General features: G+C 38.3%; 2 protein-coding genes across 3 annotated transcripts; both read right to left on the bottom strand.

Moving 5' to 3' along the window:
- Window positions 1-839: 839 nt before the first annotated feature.
- LOC147548074 (uncharacterized) lies at window positions 840-10,213 on the bottom strand. The gene is made up of 8 exons (XM_086666464.1): window positions 9,642-10,213; window positions 9,441-9,535; window positions 9,148-9,251; window positions 2,997-3,097; window positions 2,770-2,873; window positions 2,247-2,684; window positions 1,557-1,688; window positions 840-1,288 (listed from the first exon to the last, which is right to left on the bottom strand). Exons 1-8 carry the CDS (start codon window positions 9,912-9,914, stop codon window positions 1,132-1,134), a joined length of 1,404 nt encoding a protein of 467 aa, XP_086522590.1. The 5' UTR covers window positions 9,915-10,213; the 3' UTR covers window positions 840-1,131.
- Window positions 10,214-12,219: 2,006 nt separating this feature from the next.
- Window positions 12,220-15,562, bottom strand: LOC147548073 (NPL4-like protein A). 2 transcript variants are annotated; one of them, XR_015237848.1, is made up of 2 exons: window positions 13,017-15,397; window positions 12,220-12,972 (listed from the first exon to the last, which is right to left on the bottom strand). XR_015237848.1 is itself a non-coding variant. In XM_086669909.1 (2 exons), exons 1-2 carry the CDS (start codon window positions 15,087-15,089, stop codon window positions 12,505-12,507), a joined length of 1,239 nt encoding a protein of 412 aa, XP_086526035.1. In that variant the 5' UTR covers window positions 15,090-15,562; the 3' UTR covers window positions 12,220-12,504. The 2 variants fall into 2 exon arrangements, 1 of the variants encoding a protein (XP_086526035.1); XM_086669909.1 differs by having other exon boundaries at window positions 12,220-12,759; window positions 14,106-15,562.
- Window positions 15,563-18,061: the final 2,499 nt, after the last annotated feature.

The following is an 18,061-nucleotide window of genomic DNA, read 5'->3' as shown; positions in this document are numbered from 1 at the left end:
ATCCTATTTTTCCAGAAGTTTTCCCATTTCTTACTGCACAAAAAATCAATTTTTATATCTTAATCCAACCAAACACCAAAAAACCTTTTTCACAAGAATTAAGAACAAATAGGCAATTTACTCTTTCAACAAAAAAAAAAAAGTAGCAATTTACATAAAAACAATTTAATTCTCCTTATTATCATAAACAAGCAAAACCAATGGTCCATAACTAAAGGTTTGAAGAAAAATTGAGAACCCTATTACCCTAAGTCAAATTAACCCATTAAGGAATGGTACAACATAGACTCAAACTCCCCCACTCTTTGAGACTGCCTGTGATAGTCCTATATCGCTTTCGAGGAGTACTTGCAAGACATGTACCTTGAGATGTTTGACAAATTTTACAAAGACGACGGGTACACGGCTGCCACTTTCCCACAGCCTCCTGTCCCATAAAAAACAGGGGGCAAATTTGTGTTTTCACACTTGCAACTATTCCTCGATTTTGCCCCTTGCTTTTTGTGGGACAATCTCTATTCGGTACAAAAGCCATTTCCGCAAATTTTAAGTGCAAATCCTAGACTGTGTATCGAGCTTAAAGGTAGATAAAATCAACAAATGATAAATTATATTATAGTTTTTCAAAAGACAACAAAATCGTGACTTGTTTGGTGCGGAGAGACATATATATATATATATATATATATATATATATATATATATATATATATATATTTCTTATTTTTCTTGTAATTTCCTCTCCCATGGCACCACATATTTCTCTTTATATATTTGCACCTTATATTTCTCACATAAGCTTTTCTTAACTAATGACCTAATGAACACTTGAAGTCAAATTTTGGCTAATTAACATTTACATTCATTTGAAGATTCTTTCCTTTTAACATAATTGCAACTTCATGAAGATCAAAGAGGGCCTGATTTTACAAACTAAACCTCCAAAAATCTCTCTGCAAAACTACAATCTCAACTACTTAAATATTTCTTGGAAACAAGAGAATTAACACTGAAATTTACATGGTCGATCGGTTGATCATAACCAAACGAGACGAAAAAAGAAGGGCAATATATGGTTATTCAGTTCACCTTGCTTCTCTTTGAAAAAGATGAAGGAAATTTTTATGATTTCTAGTGTTGGATTTCGTTGGGTAACGTTGGTTTAGTTCTAAGTACATGCTTTCTGCAACGTTCGAAAATACTATCGTACATAAGATCAAATTGAACACCTGCTCTTTCTCGATTCACAATGAAAAGTATGTGATCCGCTTCTACGATCTTGTAGTACCTGCATTATTATAAATCAATTAAAAAGGTAAGTCACGCGAAGATCAGAAACTATGTTTTAGGAAGCCGTGAAGCAAAAGACAAATTTCCGTCGCTCAAGTTCATTTTTATCGATTAAACAGACATTTTGGAAATGACAAACTTCATAACAAAGTGAGGTTAAATGGGTAGTCCATAAAAGGTAAAATTGAAATGAAGAATGTACTTCACATTCTAAGAAAAAGTGCAGATTATATGGTGGTTATGGAGATACTAGAGTTAGAACGAACCATATTCCCGGTTGCAGAGGTTGACAATCAGAGTCTTTTTCAACAAAACGACTTGGATGCTCCGTTGGGATTCGAGGGTGAGTCATGGATATAGTGTTGAGTGCACCATCATTATCTCGCCAATCTTCATCCCTACACATATTTATCAGAGGTATAAGCAAGATTTAGAAATTCTATATAGACAAACATCGGTCACGAAAACACGACCGCATAAGTGGTTCTGAAACCAAATGCTAAAATGTTTAAACCAATACGTCTTAAGAGCACGTGCAACGGTGGCAGATACGAATGAAGATTCAAGCGAGAAGTGTTTCTCAGCAGGCCGTCTTGTAGCCAAACAAGACGTCTGGCCACTGCCTGGCTTATGGGTACTTCTTGGTCGTGCACATGCCCGTGGCAGGGCATACCGTTTTGGCCTACCCAGTAAATTTCTCTAAGGGTTTTTGTTACGTTAGGATGACCAAATTTTAGGACGAATTTAGTACAGGGTAGACTATCATGCCCATCTGGGCATGAAGGACCGTTTATGGGCCAACACAAACCGCTCAGTAGAGCATTTTCATGTTATATGCTCCTAGCCACTAAATGTAAATACTTGACCAACACGCCTCAAATGAAAGGAAGTATTTATATGAAGCAAAAAAGTCTAAGTATTTAACCTAATACGCTTGGCAGGATCGAAATACGCACCTGTATCCCTTATAAGGAGGCGAAACGTCGGGAGGGTGAGACCACTGGCTCATCTGCAAGACTCTGATGAAAAGCATAGGATGGATATCAAGAATACTTGAAGGTATTGTAATCCCCATGAAATTCCTAGTCCTTTTTGTGGCGTAACTGAAGTAGAATGTATTTGGGAATGTCTTGATATGAGAATTTAGTCGCATGGAACCTTGAATTGTTAGGTCCGGGAGGATCCAATCTCCCGATGCAAATGGGCCTGCATTGCCCAATAAACAATCTACTAAACCTGAAATCCCTGATTTCTTCCATGACATGTTGAAATGATCGAACCCGAAATTGTAGTACTCTTTTATCCATGGAATATCAAGCCAATCGTAAATTATAACGCCTAATCGACATAGTTGAAGAAGACATATAGGTTTCATTGATCTTCCATCATCTGGTCTGAATTAACCCAAATCAAAATTAGTCTTCCAAATGGTGAATCCAGAAAGATCCATAAAACTTGCAAATGGTGAATTGAACTTACTGCATTCCATCTAGGTAAGTTCTTGTTGTTCCGTTAAATGCGCCAGACAACGAAGATACACTCAATATCCAGTTCTCGGAAGTGTTTTCGTACCCCTTAAAAGCCTAATAAGATTTAAAAACATAGTTTTCGATAATTATATGTCAAGAAATCATTATGTTTGTAAGAAATATTCGAAACTTTTACGGAATAACAAGCAGAACTGGAGTTATCAAAATTTTGCAAACCTTGTCTGCAAGCATTTGCTGCAATACACGAACGACTTGGGCCCCGGCTGAGTGTCCCACAAAGTGAATAGGGTGGTCTTCATCCCAGGCAGGATAATTCCCTGCATTTCAATCAAAATTCAAAACCACCAAAGACGTAGTTTAAATGAATAAGCATAGAATGTAATTTTTTTTATAAGCTAAAATGTTGAACTTTGTATCCTTCAACGCAGTTCATTGGAACATCTTGAGGTCCAAAGTGTGAGAGGCGGTTTAGGCTTTCCTAAACTAATTAGGCTTTCCGAATTGGGGTCGGTTTAGGATTAAACAAATTAGAGGTGATTTAGGCTTTCCTATTATGGGGTCCAATATACTATATATATAGGAGGCGTGAGTGCTTGTAAGAAAGACACAACAACTATTCAAAAGAGAGAGATAGAAGGTTATTTTCTATACTGTCTTGGGACGAACTTGCAGGTTGTGTGAGTCATCTTTATCTATCCTTCAATAAAGTTTTCTTGGTCGCCCGAGGACGTAGGTTTTACGCCGAACCTCGTTAATTCTGTTTGCATATTTAGTTTTGGTTTAGCTTTTCGATTAATTTTCATAATCGATTAATCGGATCAATTTCAAGGATAGGTTTGATAGCTTCCGCGAATTTTTAGTACTAACAATTGGTATCAGAGCCTTGTTGAGATTGAACGAAGAGAAGATGTGATCGAGAAGTGTGGTCAAAGCAGGGAAATATGAGATAGAGAAGTTCAATGGGAACAACTATTTTCTTATTGGAGGATATGCAGATGAAGAATCTGCTAATCTCGTAGAAATTACACAAGATGTTGACGGGAAAGAAACCAGGAGATATCTCAGATGAGGATTGGGAAGAATTAGATCTCGAAGCATGGATAACCATTATGTTGTGTCTTTAGAGGGACGTGGCATTCCTAGTAGACGGAGAAACAACGACGGCGAGTGTGTGGTTAAAGCTAGAAAGCAATTTCATGACGAAAACTTTAACGAATCGGGTCTACTTAAAATCCAAATTATTCACGTGTAGAATGGAGGAAGGTTCTTCGATTCAGGAATATGTGAACATGTTTGACATGATTATCTCAGATTTGAAGGATATTGATGTTAAGGTTGAGGATGAGGACCAACCTTCATATTGTTACTTTCATTGCCTAAATCCTATGAGAACCTTGTTCAAACTTTGATGCTTGTTGATGATAGTCTAAGCATGGAAGAGACGAAAAATTCGTTATTAGCGGATGACCTTCGTAAGGTTGCTACTAGCAGTATGACGTCGGGTGGAATAGACAATGATCAAGCACAAAGGTTGTTTGCAACGAGGGGATGGAGTAATGAAAGAGGAAAGAGAAAGGGCGGAAAATATAGATCCAAATCTAGAGGCTCGTTCAAGAAATCGTGCTTTAGTTGTGGTGAGCTTGGCCACTTTAAAGCGGTCTATCCAAAGAGAAAGTTGAAGCAAAAGAACGAAGGCGACAAGGAGAAAGAAGAGACGCAAGAGGCGGGATATGTGTCAGAAGACTTTGACGAATGTTTCTCGATGTCAGAGGTGTCTAAGGAGATCTCCGATAAGTGGATGCTTGATCCAGGGGCGTCACACCACATGTGTCCTAATAGGAAGTGGTTTTCTACCTATAGGAGTATAGATGGTGGCATAGTTATAATGGGTAATGATAATACATGTAAAATTGTGGGACTCGGAACAATTCGTATCAAGATGCACGATGGAGTGGTGAGAACATTGACGGATGTAAGACACATACCTGATTTGCGGAAAAATCTAATTTCCCTCGGTGTGTTAGAGCGGAACGTCTGTAAGATAATTATAGAGAATGGCTCCATAAAAGTCGTTAAGGGTTCTTTGGTGGTGATGAGAGGTACTCGTTACTGTAATTTATATTCACTTTTGGGGACAACAATTACGGGAGATGTAGCAGTAGGAATCAGTGGAAGGGATCCAAAGGCTATTACGAGGCTTTAGCATATGCGCCTAGGGCATTTGTCAGAAAAGGGTCTATCTTTGATGTGCGGGAAAGGCTTGTTGAAGGACATGAAGAAGCCTTGCATGGAGTTTTGTGAGCATTGTGTGTTCGGGAAGGCACACAGGGTAATGTTCCTCTTCAAGCAAGCACAGGAGCAAAGAGGTATTAGACTACGTACATACCGATGTCTGGGGACCGGCAAAGTTAGCTTCCAAGGGTGGTTCCAGGTATTTTGTTACATTCGTTGATGATCATTCGAGATTTGTCTAGCTTTATTTTCTAAAGCATAAGAATGAGGTATTCAACACGTTCCTAGTGTGGAAAGTAATGGTTGAGAACAAAACTGGTCGAAAGCTGAAGACGTTAAGATCGGATAATGGGACCGAGTACACGGATGGGGCATTCAAGGAGTTTTGTAATCAGGAAGGCATTGTGAGGCACTGGACAATAGTAAACACACCTCAGCAGAATGGAGTCGCAAAGTGATTGAACCGTACACTACTTGAGAAGGCTAGATGTATGCGCTCCAATTCGGGATTAGGCGTAGAATGGTGGGCAGAATTTGTTGCTACAACGTGTTATATAGTGAACAGGTCTCCACATTCTTCTTTAGATGGCGACATACCTTACGAGGTGTGGTCAGGTGAACATGCGTATTACGGGAGACTTAGGGTTTTTGGTTTTTACGACCTATTACCATGTTAAAGGTAATAAACTTGATATTACAGCGAAGAAGGCAATTTTCTTAGAATATGCTACAGGAGTGAAGGATTATCGACTATGGTGTATGGAAGACAAGAAGTTTGTAATCAGCAGATATGTGGTGTTTGATGAGTCATCTATTATAGCTATGGAAAGCTACGGTGCCTAGTTGTGGTGATGTTGGGTCTACTAAAGCTCAAGTAGCGGAAGTAAAAGCCGAAGACCAACGGGTTTCTAGGAATCAAGATCATGTGGAGCATCAGGATGGTACTCAGGATGAGAAAATTGATGAACACGATCATGAGGAGGTTCAAGGAGTAGGTACACAAGCTTTACAACAACAACAACAGGATGTTTCGGTACACACTAGGCCGAAGCAGTTATATAAGCCGGTACAGAGGTTAGGGTCAGACAAACCTCTTAGGCATTACGGGCAGGCAAATGTGGTTGTATATGCACTCTCGGTGGAAGACGACGAGTCGGTCACCTTCAAACACGCTATTACCACGAAGGAAAAAGAGAGTTGGTTGGTTGCTATGCAAGAAGAGATGAAGTCTCTTCACAAGAACGATACATGGGAGGTTGTCCCATTGCCCGAAGGTAAGTCTGTTATTGGTTGTAAATGGGTGTACAAGAAGAAAGATGATTCTTCCGAGATCAAAGGTACAAGGTATAAGGCAAGACTAGTGGCCAAGGGTTATGTACAGAAAGAAGGGGTCGACTATAATGAGATTTTCTCCCCGGTCGTGAAACATACTTCTATTGGTGTGCTAATGAGTATTGTTGCTCACGGTGATCTTGAGCTGGAACAACTCGATGTTAAAACCGCCTTCTTGCACGATGATTTGGAAGAAGAAATTTATATGGCTCAACCTGAGGGATACAAGGTTTAGGGCAAAGAAAATCAAGTATGTCGTTTGAGGAAGTCTCTTTACGGATTGAAACAATCCCCTCACTAATGGTACAAACGATTTGATTTTTTCATGCTAAAGCATGGTTTTCACAGAAGTAAATATGATTGTTGTGTATACATCAAGAAGCTTCGCGAAGGTGACTTTATTTATCTCCTTTTGTATGTGGATGACATGCTTATTGCTTCTCGAAGCATGGTGGAGATAGATAGGTTAAAATCTCAACTCAGTCAAGAGTTTGAGATGAAAGACATGGGCGCTGCAAAAAAGATATTGGGAATGGAGATTAAGAGAGAACGGTCAAGTAAGAAACTGTACTCGAGTCAGAAATGTTACATCGAACGAGTAGTTTCTCGATTCAGGATGCAGAATGCGAAGGTGGTGTCAACACCTTTGGCACCACACTTCAGGCTACCGGAAAGACAATCTTCTACTACTACGCTGGAGAAGGATCATATGGATTGTGCACCGTATGCTAGTGCAGTTGGCAGTTTGATGTACGCCATGGTGTGTACTCGTCTAGATATTTCACAGGCGGTCAGTGTGGTTAGTAGGTTTATGGAAAATCCGAGAAAGACACATTGGGAAGCTGTGAAGTGGGTCTTGAGGTACTTGTAGGGTACCGTTGATACGGGTTTGTTCTTGGTGGAGACACATGTCAGGTAAGCGGTTATGTTGACTCAGATTATGCTGGCAATCTAGATAGAAGACGATCTACTACTAGTTATGTATTTAGGTACATGGTGCTCCAGTTAGTTGGTGATCGATGTTACAATCTACAGTTGCGTTATCTACTACGAAGGCCAGGTATGTGGCTATGGCCGAGGGTGTGAAGGAAGCATTGTGGTTGTGGGGTCTTCTGGATGATCTAGGGATTAAGCAGGAGTGCGTAGATGTATGGTGTGATAGTCAAAGTACGATCCACTTGGCGAAGAATCGGGTTCATCATGCTCGTACTAAGCATATCGATGTCAGGTATCACTTCGTACGAGATGTCGTAGAGGAAGGTGATGTTTCTCTCATGAAGGTTCACACAGATGAGAATCCCGCGGACATGTTGACTAAAGTGGTGACGTGTAGCAAGTTTCAGCATTGCTTGGAATTGCTACAAATCGGCTCGTTTTAAGTTTCCCGAAAGGGCGTAATGGCGACAAGGTAAAATTAATGTGAAGGGTTGGTAGAACTACGGTAGGCTTGATCATGTAAAAGAGTACGTAGGCAGCCATGGTCATATTGGTGCAGTCGGATGAAGTTACAAGAAGCAGATATATCTTACAAGGAGTTGGTGTTCGTCCAAAATTTGAAGTATATCAAATTGTGTAAGAGGTGGAGAATTGTGAGAGGCGGTTTAGGCTTTCCTAAACTTATTAGGCTTTCCTAATTGGGGTCGATTTAGGATTCCACAAATTAGAGGCGGTTTAGGCTTTCCTAAACTGTTTAGGCTTTCCTATTTTTAGGCTTTCCTAAACTGTTTAGGCTTTCCTATTATGGGGTCTAATATACTATATATATAGGAGGCGTGAGTGCTTGTAAGAAAGACACAACAACTATTCAAAAGAGAGAGAGAGAGAGAAAGTTATATTCTATATTGTCTTGGGACGAACTTGCGGGTTGTGTGAGTCGTCTTTGTCTATCCTTCAATAAAGTTTTCTTGGTCGCTCGAGGACATAAGTTTTACGCCGAACCTCGTTAATTTTGTTTGCATATTTAGTTTTGGTTTAGCTTTTCGATTAACTTTCATAATCAGATCGATTTCTAGGATAGGTTTGATAGCTTCCGCGAGTTTTTAGTACTAACACAAAGAAACCAAGCAAAGACAAAAGGAAACGATATAAGTTATCTATATATCTATATGACATAGAAAAATGTAGATGATTTGGGTTTGCTTGGGTTTTTTGTTTCTTGGTCTATTAGGTAAACTGAAATTCTAAGAATCTTGTTTTCACAGAAATTCCACGAACCAATTGTTTTGTCTTTGAGCTCCACAATATATTTGATGGAATTTGAACTATGTTAACCCAATTCCTTGCATAGACTTGTGCCTTTTTTTTTAACCAACCACGACCACCATTGAACCACCACCGCCACCTCACCATCACACTACCAAATGGTTACCAAATCGAGCAAGGAAATACTCAAGAAGTTTAGAATTCTAGTTTCCGAGTGATGTGAAACTCACATGGTTAAGTGATCACGTGTATATTTCTCCACTAGAGAAACCAAGGTTCGAATCTCAACGTTGCAAAGAAAAAGTTTCAAAGTGATTCCTTAGAGATCAAGTTTCCTTCACAAAACATAATTGTATATGTGCATAATGCTAAACGAGAATCAATGGTAAACATTGAATTGGTAATCTTCAACCCATACCCATAACCCATTCATATTAAAATCTTAAGTTGAATTCCACAATTTGACCATTTCAACTTTATTATCTCTTTGAAACAAACAAAAAAACTTCTTCAATCAAATGCTTAAAAAGTAATCTATAAAAGTTTGAAAAGTGAGGCCATGATCTTAAGTTTAGGGTTTTAAGTATGTTCTTATTCTAACCTTCTCTGTAATCTCTTCCAAATTGAGAATGCCCACAAGCTTTGCTATGCTCTTCTCCATAATCTACTTTCCCGCCTTTTAAATAATAAAACAATTCGCGAGCCCTGAAATTCAAAACCCCTATTAACAATTTAACAGACAGAAAAGATTGAAGAAAAGTTCCAAAATTCCAACCAAATTTGCAATAATAGAGGAGAAAACCAGATAAGTTTCTAAGAGGTATAATCTTCCACCTTAGACGTCTGGGTTTGAGGCACGCTGAACAATTCAAAAAAAGTTTGCTAAGAAATCACCTATCATAAATGCTTGTCAATGATCCTAAATCAGGAACAAGAACATGTTCATCCTTCTTCTCCGCTCCAGCAAAGTACGATAAACCTCCCAATCTCTACAAAACAAGAGATAGAGAGAGACCAAAATCCATTAGAATCAATGAAAAAAAAAATGATCTTGAGATCTCAAAACAAGGAAAAAATGAGAACCCATTTTCTTACCCCTTTGCCAAATCCAAAAATCCCATGAACTAAAACAATTGGAGGTAACCCATTAGATTTTTTTAATGATTTAGAAGAAGATTCATCATTATCATTATCATTATCATTATCTTTAACCCTAATATTCAAATTAGGTTTAAAACATTCATTTAAAGCTTGTGAAAGATCTGATGCAACAGCTTTACTAAAAATGTAAAACCCATATAACAAATGAACTATTGAGCTCACAAATAGCTCTGATAATTGAAGTATTGCTATCCACAATCTAATCATCTTCTCTATCTCTTCTTTTTTTCTCACAAACAAAAAAACAGAGCTTCTTTGCTTTCCTTTTCCCCTTCAAAACTTGAAAAAGAAAGAAAAGAAAGCTCTTTGATTTCCTCCAAAAACCTCACAACTCTCTCTCTGATTTTTTTCTTTCTTTCAGAATCCTTGAAATGAGAAGAAAAGTTGACCAATTTTTATCTTGGGGTTTTCAAAAATTCAATTTCAATACCAAAATTGATGGGTTTTTTCTAACACATTTTTCATGATTTTTTTTTTTACCCTCACAATCAAATTTCTGATTTGGTGGTTGAGTTGATGCCAATTGTCATTTTGTTAATTACTCTGACAATTCATGGACATTTAATAGACGCCATTAAAACTGACCTCTATTATCCATAATTTCTTTCGTTATCTGGTACTTCCAATCTTATTTTAGCTTAAAAACTATATGTCTCGTTCTTCTGCCAGTTGGCTGATATTGTGGGACCTCAATATGGGGTGTCAAGTTTTGAGAAATTTGTAACGGTAGAATTATTAGTGAGGACATCGAGTGGTTTTAGTGAGGAGAAATAAGGGGAGTAGAGTGGGTCTATAGAACTGCGATGTATTGGATTTTTGTGGTTCCTAGTTTTTAGTTGTTTTCTGCCTAAGGCGTGGATGAGGTTTGGTAGGGAGCTAGAGAGTTCAAGAACGTGTGATAATTGTTAGCCCTAGATATGGGCATGTTTTTATGAGACCTAATTGCTAGGAATGATCTTGCTATCTTGGGATAAAAATGGAAGTTGGTTGACTTCACCACTTTGGCCGACCTTGTCATGCCCAAACCGCAACACATGGGACACGTTCACGAAAAAAGACAACCGATGTTGACAAATTCAGTCTGAGTGTTGTTAGATTCACAACACTTTCGCTCTCTTGATGAAAGCGAAGTGAGTCCAAGTTGTTGGATGAGAATTCAAGATAAATTTACGGTTGAATTATCGGATTCCCCGTCACAGTTACACTTTTTAGTTCTTGTATTATGAGTGAAGCGTTGAAGAACTGCACTCTGCACACCAAACTTCCAATGTCCTCCAACTGAAGAATTTACGATAAGACTTAAAATTAATTCTTTTATTGATTTTTTAAGCGAGAACGAATGATATTTGTAAGAAAAAATTCATTCCTTTTTTGATTTTTGAAAAATTAAACTATTTTTTTTTTATGACAAAAGACGCCTTAAGTTGATTGTTTTAATGGCATTGTAGAGCATTTATGAAATTTAATACCTTAATAAATATATAATTACCGGTTCCGGTGTATTTTAAAAAATGTTGAGAGAACGATTTTTGGTCAGTCCAGTTTGATCCAATCTTAAGAGCATCTCCAATGCAAAACTCAAAAAAATCTCTATTCATCCTATGTATCAAGTTCTAATTGAGATTTCCACTCCTACGTGGCGTTAACAGAGATTCTTAATTTTTTTATGTCTCCAATGCAAAACTCTAAACTTATCTTATTTACTTATGTGACATAGTTATTTTTGTAAATAAATAATTAGTTATTTTAGAAAATATAGAAGACTCGATTTCTATTGGTTGAAAATCAAATATTGATGAGTTGGACAATTAGAGATATCTCAAGAGGACACTCTAGAAATAGAGTGTCCTCTTGAGATATCTCTATTCCACCCTCGACACGTCATCTTGGAGATCCAAATAGAGTGTTGCATTGGAGAGGAGTTTTATGAAAAAACTCTAAAAATCCTAGGTGGCACTCAGAGTTTCTAAGATTGAGTGTTGCATTGGAGATGCTCTAAATTAGGTTAGAAAGAAGTCCTACTTTAAGATCCAAATATTAATATACTCCTATTTTAAACCCAGATACCACCACTTCCACTTCCGACCACCTTCCCACTTCCACTTCCACTTCCGACCACCTTGGGTGCCCCAGAATACCCGCCAGAACAAGTTCTATGGGAGACACAAGGAGATGGTTTCAACTCTAGTTTCTAGATGCTAGATAAAGGAAAGAGGGAGAAAAGGTCAAGGGAATAGAATAAGTCACTAAGCTATGGTGGATTTTCCGACCACCATTCTGGTTGTCTCCGGAACCACCACAAACCTCCAGAGAGGTGGTTTTATAGTTAAATTTTAACCCTAAATTCGATTGTCTGAATAGTAGTGTCAAGTGGGTCGGGCTAAACGAGCTCCCCCGGTGGTACTGCAGGGCTCGGAACACGCCACAGGCTAGGGGTCAGACCCCACATTTGGAAACCTGCAACTTATGCATCCGTACTCCCATACTAATAAACTTAAAAAGATAACAAAAATGAAGGCAAGAATGAACTCCTTGTTTAACATTTAATTGTTGGAAACTGAAAAGACAAGAAAATGATTTGTGATCCATCAAGATTCATATACCAGTACAGATTTTTGGTACGACCTTACAAGTCAATCCATAACTAATGTTGTGGATGCCACAGAGCTGCAATTCTGGATGGTTTGATTCCTCGGGGTTGTCAGATCCATGATTTCAACAAGCAACTAAGACATGACTCAGTGGGCCTAATATATGATGCATCCTATTATATCTTCAACGAATCCAATCAGAAGAATCAAGCAGCACTTGCCATTGAGCTAATTAGAAGTTGATAACCTTCGGGAATGGTCGTCTGAAGCTGAACACATTCTGCCAATGCAGGAACATCAGAGTTAACATCTAGAAACTTACCGAGTAAGAGCAAAATGTGAAAATCGGATAATCGTTTCACAAATGGAAGGTTCTTGGTTTTATCCATGTGATTCTTCAGTGCTCTCATTGTAACTGGGGTGCTTCTGTTCTCAATAGGAAAGGTTGTCGAAAGAGGTCCCTGCATTTTGAGGAAAGTCCAAGTTAGAATACCCTGAAGAATCAAACATTTCTGAATATATAAAGAATCAAAAAGTTGCATAACAAGTTAAAGGGAGAAAGCAGAAAAGGTGTTTCGACACTGACATGCTAGAACGAACACAAAACTAAGCATGAAGTGATCTTCTAAAATAATCTCTGCCACAATTACATAGAGAGAGAAGGTATAGTCACACTAAACTGAGGGTGAATGTAAAAGGACATACATATTCGAAGTACATGGTCCAGTTTTAATGGTCCACGGGTAAGCCCATGAAGAGTCCAATGCTGATAATAGGTGTACTTTTTGTCGGTTTTTCAGTTAAGCCATCATGCACTTATTAGTTATAAGCTTCACTACGAGAGTGGATGTAAGAGCATGATCTTCTTGTAGAATTTATCATTTCGCTGAGGAATGGCTCACCGAGGCCATTAGAAACTAGAAAATAGACTCAAATTTATGACCACAGTGAGCCAGTTTTCAACTAAGTGATGTATTCTACAAATAGATCACGCTCACTGGAAAGATCAGAGTTGAAATCTTACCGTTACAAAAAAAAGGTCATTACAAATTTTTAACATGCACTGAGAAAAAAGTTAAGCTACCGCAGAAGCAGTTGATATGAAAACCTTTTGAGCTGCTACCTTGAGGTTTCTTACTTAAAGAACAAGGTTCACTGGCAACAGCTTACCGATACTGGCAACATATCAATACCAAGAAAATTCGCGACCAAATGAACTGCAACAGATGTTATAGAGTTGATTGCACAAGCTCAGCAATTAGATTATTTCTCGAGAGTGACTCGAAGGACAATAAAAATTACAGCATATAACCTTTAAACACACAATCAATTTTCATCATTGCAATTCTACCGACCGCAGACAAGCAGGTACCCACTCGCATAACGAAAATAAACATCAGGTCATTGGGCGCTAATTATAGCATGCAACCAATTCTTTATCAGTATGTTTTAGTCAAATAGTTTTCTTTTTTACGTGAAGTATTCAACTCGTCAATCTTTTCAAATCTATCTATGACTATTTCACTAAGCAGCTTTAGTAACACTCCATCTTCACTAAGCAGTCGCGTACAACAAATGTGCTCAAACATCAACACTGTAACCATCATGTGTCTAATCCACAATCGTCAACTACGCGGTCCGATTTAAAATGTTAACTAGCCCTATACATATAAAGGGTTTCAACTAGAACTAACATAACATCAACAATTAGTGTAATTAAAGTTCAAGCATTTGGGCATATAACAATTATCCTCAATAAAAGACAACATAGAGAAAACAATTGAAGATAACAAATCAATAAACGCACCTGATGATCAAGAATCTTTACCACCACCAAGAAAAAATCGTTATCGACTTCTTTAGTATCCTTTACACCAACAACTACATCCTTCTTCATTCGAGAAATCTTCGGATCGAACTCTGCCCCACAATCTTTTTCGAACCAGTCTTCTTTAAACAACTTAACACAAATATCACTCATCTGAAATGCTTCAAAGTGAACATCAGCACCACCATCTTCATTAACTTCCAATTTAACAATAGCAGTAACCCATTCTTTAAGTTCACTTTCACCATGAAGTTCAGCTGCTTGAAGAATTTCAGAATTTGATAAAGTATAATCCTTTTTATTCTGACTAATAGTTTGGGTAAAAATAAACCCAACTTTTGTCATCCCTAACCCTAAAGCAATTGCTTCAACAACTTTTTCCTCATCAGGATCCCTAAGTAAGATCAAATTTTCCTCTGTTCCTTGTTGAGGTGGTTCATAAATAAAATTCACCATAACTTCACCTTCATCTGATACAGTTCCATACATAAATCCACCCCTTTTAACAGCAAAAGCTAAAGATTCATTAACATAATGTTGAAAAGCATTAGCAGCATCACGATCGAATGAAACAGATTCACAATGTGCTTTTTCTTGTCTTGAAACCCTAGTTTGTTTAGCAATTAAATCATCCATAGTCATCTTTCTACCAAAAGATCCAGCAGGATTAACAGGTGGACCAGCAATAGATCTTTCACCATCATAAGATAAATAAATCATTGAACCATGAGAAATACCAAGTGAAGAAATTAGGGTATTTGGATTTGATAAATCAGTGAAACGATTCTTATCATCTAGGGTTTTTGCTAGTAATAAGTTCTGATTTTGGGATAATGTTTGTTGATGAATTGGAACTCTAAGTTGGTTTTCAATTAGGGTTTTGAGTTCAGAGACAGTGATGTTAGGGTTACCTATTGTCACTCTTTCTAAACCATCTCTGCTACGAATTCTGATCATCATCATATCTTTGATTCCCCGCCTAACTTGGAGGTGAAGTTTTGATTAAAAAGATTTTGGGGTTTCTCTCTCTCTAGAAATCTGGGTTAAGTTCTGAAGAAGAAGAAGAAAATTGGGGTAAAGGGGTGATGGGATTTATAGTGGAGTATAATTGTGAAAGAGAGAAGGTATAGAATTGGAGTTAGAATTGGAGTTAGAATTGGAGTCGGAATTGAAAAGTGAAAAGAGCAAGGAAACTGAGAGGTCGGTCGGTGGCTCTTAGAAGGGAAGTTGTGGATGGCCAAAGAAAACAACTCTTTTTTGGAGAGAATAATACTCTGTGGGTTCAATGGGTTACTAATAATCTCATAAAGCGTCAAGAGTTTTGGACAATGGATATACCTCGTGAATGTTTGTTCGTGGTGTTGGAGGCAAATTCTTAGTAGCCGAGAAAAAACTAAGCTGTTGACTACTACTATTATTGGGAACGGTTTAGCTACAAAGTTTTAGGAAGATATTTGGCACCCAAGAGGATTGCTTCAAGATGTCACTACTGTCAATTTCAGGTTCGACCGTTATCTTCATCCTAAAGCAACAGTTGCAAACTTTCTAGGTACTCACGGCTGGACGTTTCCCACCTATATCGAATCTTTACTGGGAGATATTGTGACAGAAGCCCGAACCCTATCAGTAGACATGGAGTGCGAAGATGAGAAGATATGGAAACCTAGTGACGAAGGGGGGTTCAAACTAAAGGCCACCTATGAGGTCCTACGTCATCGAGGACCTCCTCTTGACTGGGTGGGACTAGTATGGTTTGCTAGCAATATACCACGTCATAGTTTCATCTCATGATTGCATTGCATCGAAGATTGAAAACGAGAATGCGACTTGCTGCGTGGGGGGTGGTTGAAGACCCAAAATGCCCGTTTTGCCAAGTGGAGAATGAAACAGACTTCCATTTACTCTTTGGGTGTGTAGTGACACAACCTATATGGGAGCAGCTGCTCCACAAATTGGGTTATGTTCACCAAAGTGTCGATAGCTGGGAATTAGAAATTCAATGGTGTATCTCTCAGTTTAAGGGTGCCTCTTTAAAGAGTCAGTTAGGTCGATTGACTCTAAATGCCTACATCTACCACATCTGGCGAGAGCGAAACAAGTATGTTTTTGAAGGGAAGTGCCGACCACAATCAGAAGTGATTCGTGAGATCAATGAAGAAATTATTATTAAAATTAGCAATGGTACAAAGCGGATAGAAGCTAGCATAGAGACCAGCGACATTGTGGAAAGGTGGAATTTGAGTCTGAATGTATCCCACCCAAAGTATACTGCTATTAGGTGGATTGGGCCAAACCAAGGAACTATTCTTCTCAACACAGATGGGTCTTTGGATACAGACAGTGCGGGTTATGGAGCAATCGTTCGAGATCCAACAGGTCAGATTTTAGCGGCAGCCACGGCAACGACAACTAAAGGAACAATCTTCTTGCATGAGCTCCAAGGAGTGGAATTGGGACTTCGAATTGCTAAGGACCAGGGCCTAGACAACATGGAAATACGATTGGATTCGAAAAGTGTTACTTCTTTACTCACTAAACCAGCCCACTCAGTTCCATGGCGAGCAAAACGGGTGTGGAGACGAGTTCAAAAGTTGCGAGAGCAGTTCAGTAGTGTGATGGTAACCCATACTTTTAGAGAATTAAATAGAGCGGCGGACTATTTGGCAAAAATGAGGTTAAACACCGGCGAAACAGTGTTAACAATAGGACAACTTCCACCTGAATTAGTGAATATTGTTGACGAGGACTCTAGGGGTACCATAAGGCAAAGGAAAGGGTGGGGCTAATGTAAGGGGTTTTTTAGTTGATTGTTTTTTGCTTTCGTTTTATTTTTGCCTTCTTGTTTTGGGCCGGAGTCCCTTACTCCGCTTATCTTAATAAAATAAAAAAACTTTTATTGTTTTTTCATTTCCTTCTTCCTCCATTTTCTCTTCCTACCACTATCGACAACTCCGACAACACTTCTACAATCAACTCCGAGGACAGCTTCAACACAAACTTCGACAATCATCTATGTCTATCCCTTCATTCTTTTTTTTTCTCTTCTCTCTCTCTTTCCCTTTCTCTCTTCTCCCTTCTATGTTCCGGCAAAGGGGAGGCCTTTTCACCGGAACTCTCGTCTAATTTTCCAAACGAATGGTCGCCTGGTAGAATCAGATAGTTCCGTCTGGATCTAGACTCCAAATTCAGACGAGGCTTGTTTGCTTCTGGAGTCCAGATTCAAGCAACCTTTGTCAGGGAAACTAGAGAAGAGACCATCCTCTTCATCGGAACTTAGAGAGAGGATGAAAGGATGGAGTAAGGGAGAGAGAAAGATGAGAAGAGAGAAAGAGATAGCGAAGATGAGAAGACAAAAAAGTTGTCGACCATCTCCGCCCGACGACTTAAAAGGGTGTGTTTACTAAATATTTTTTGGTTTTCCACCTTGTACCCCATAAAGTTTTCTTGTTTCCCCAAAACATCGTCCCAGTAAAAAAGATATCGATATTTTTTTAAGCATCCGTAGTGCAAGACTCAAATTCAGAAACACCAAATGTCAGTTAGGTTATTTGAATTTTTTATATATAAAATTCCCTTTGATGCAGAGCTTAATTAAGATCTTGAGATGATGTTACAACATTTAATTCTAAGATGTCTCAAGAAAGAATTTGATATTTAAGACTTCTCTTGAGGATCTCAATTATCCACTCAACATTCAAAATAAAACTACCAATCTGAGAAATGATACTTAAGTAATTTTTGAGCTTTTAGAAGTGTTGCATTGGAAATGTCTTTTGCATCCAGAATATCAATAGTGTAATGTAGGAAAGAGAATCTTAATTTAGACTTAACACGGTCGATTAGAGTTTTTCTCTTTTTACTTTTGTGATGAGAGTTCTTAATGAGCGGTTATTCTAGTTGGTGTAAAATTACCAAAAAGAAAAAAACATAACAAG

This window comes from Eschscholzia californica, unplaced genomic scaffold, assembly GCF_041429995.1.
Source record: "Eschscholzia californica isolate CP2 unplaced genomic scaffold, dmEscCali1.0.p SCAF_3, whole genome shotgun sequence".
In the NCBI taxonomy this organism is placed as follows: Eukaryota; Viridiplantae; Streptophyta; class Magnoliopsida; order Ranunculales; family Papaveraceae; genus Eschscholzia; species Eschscholzia californica.
Note: the sequence above shows the minus strand (reverse complement) of the source record. Positions and strands in the feature narration are given on the sequence as shown.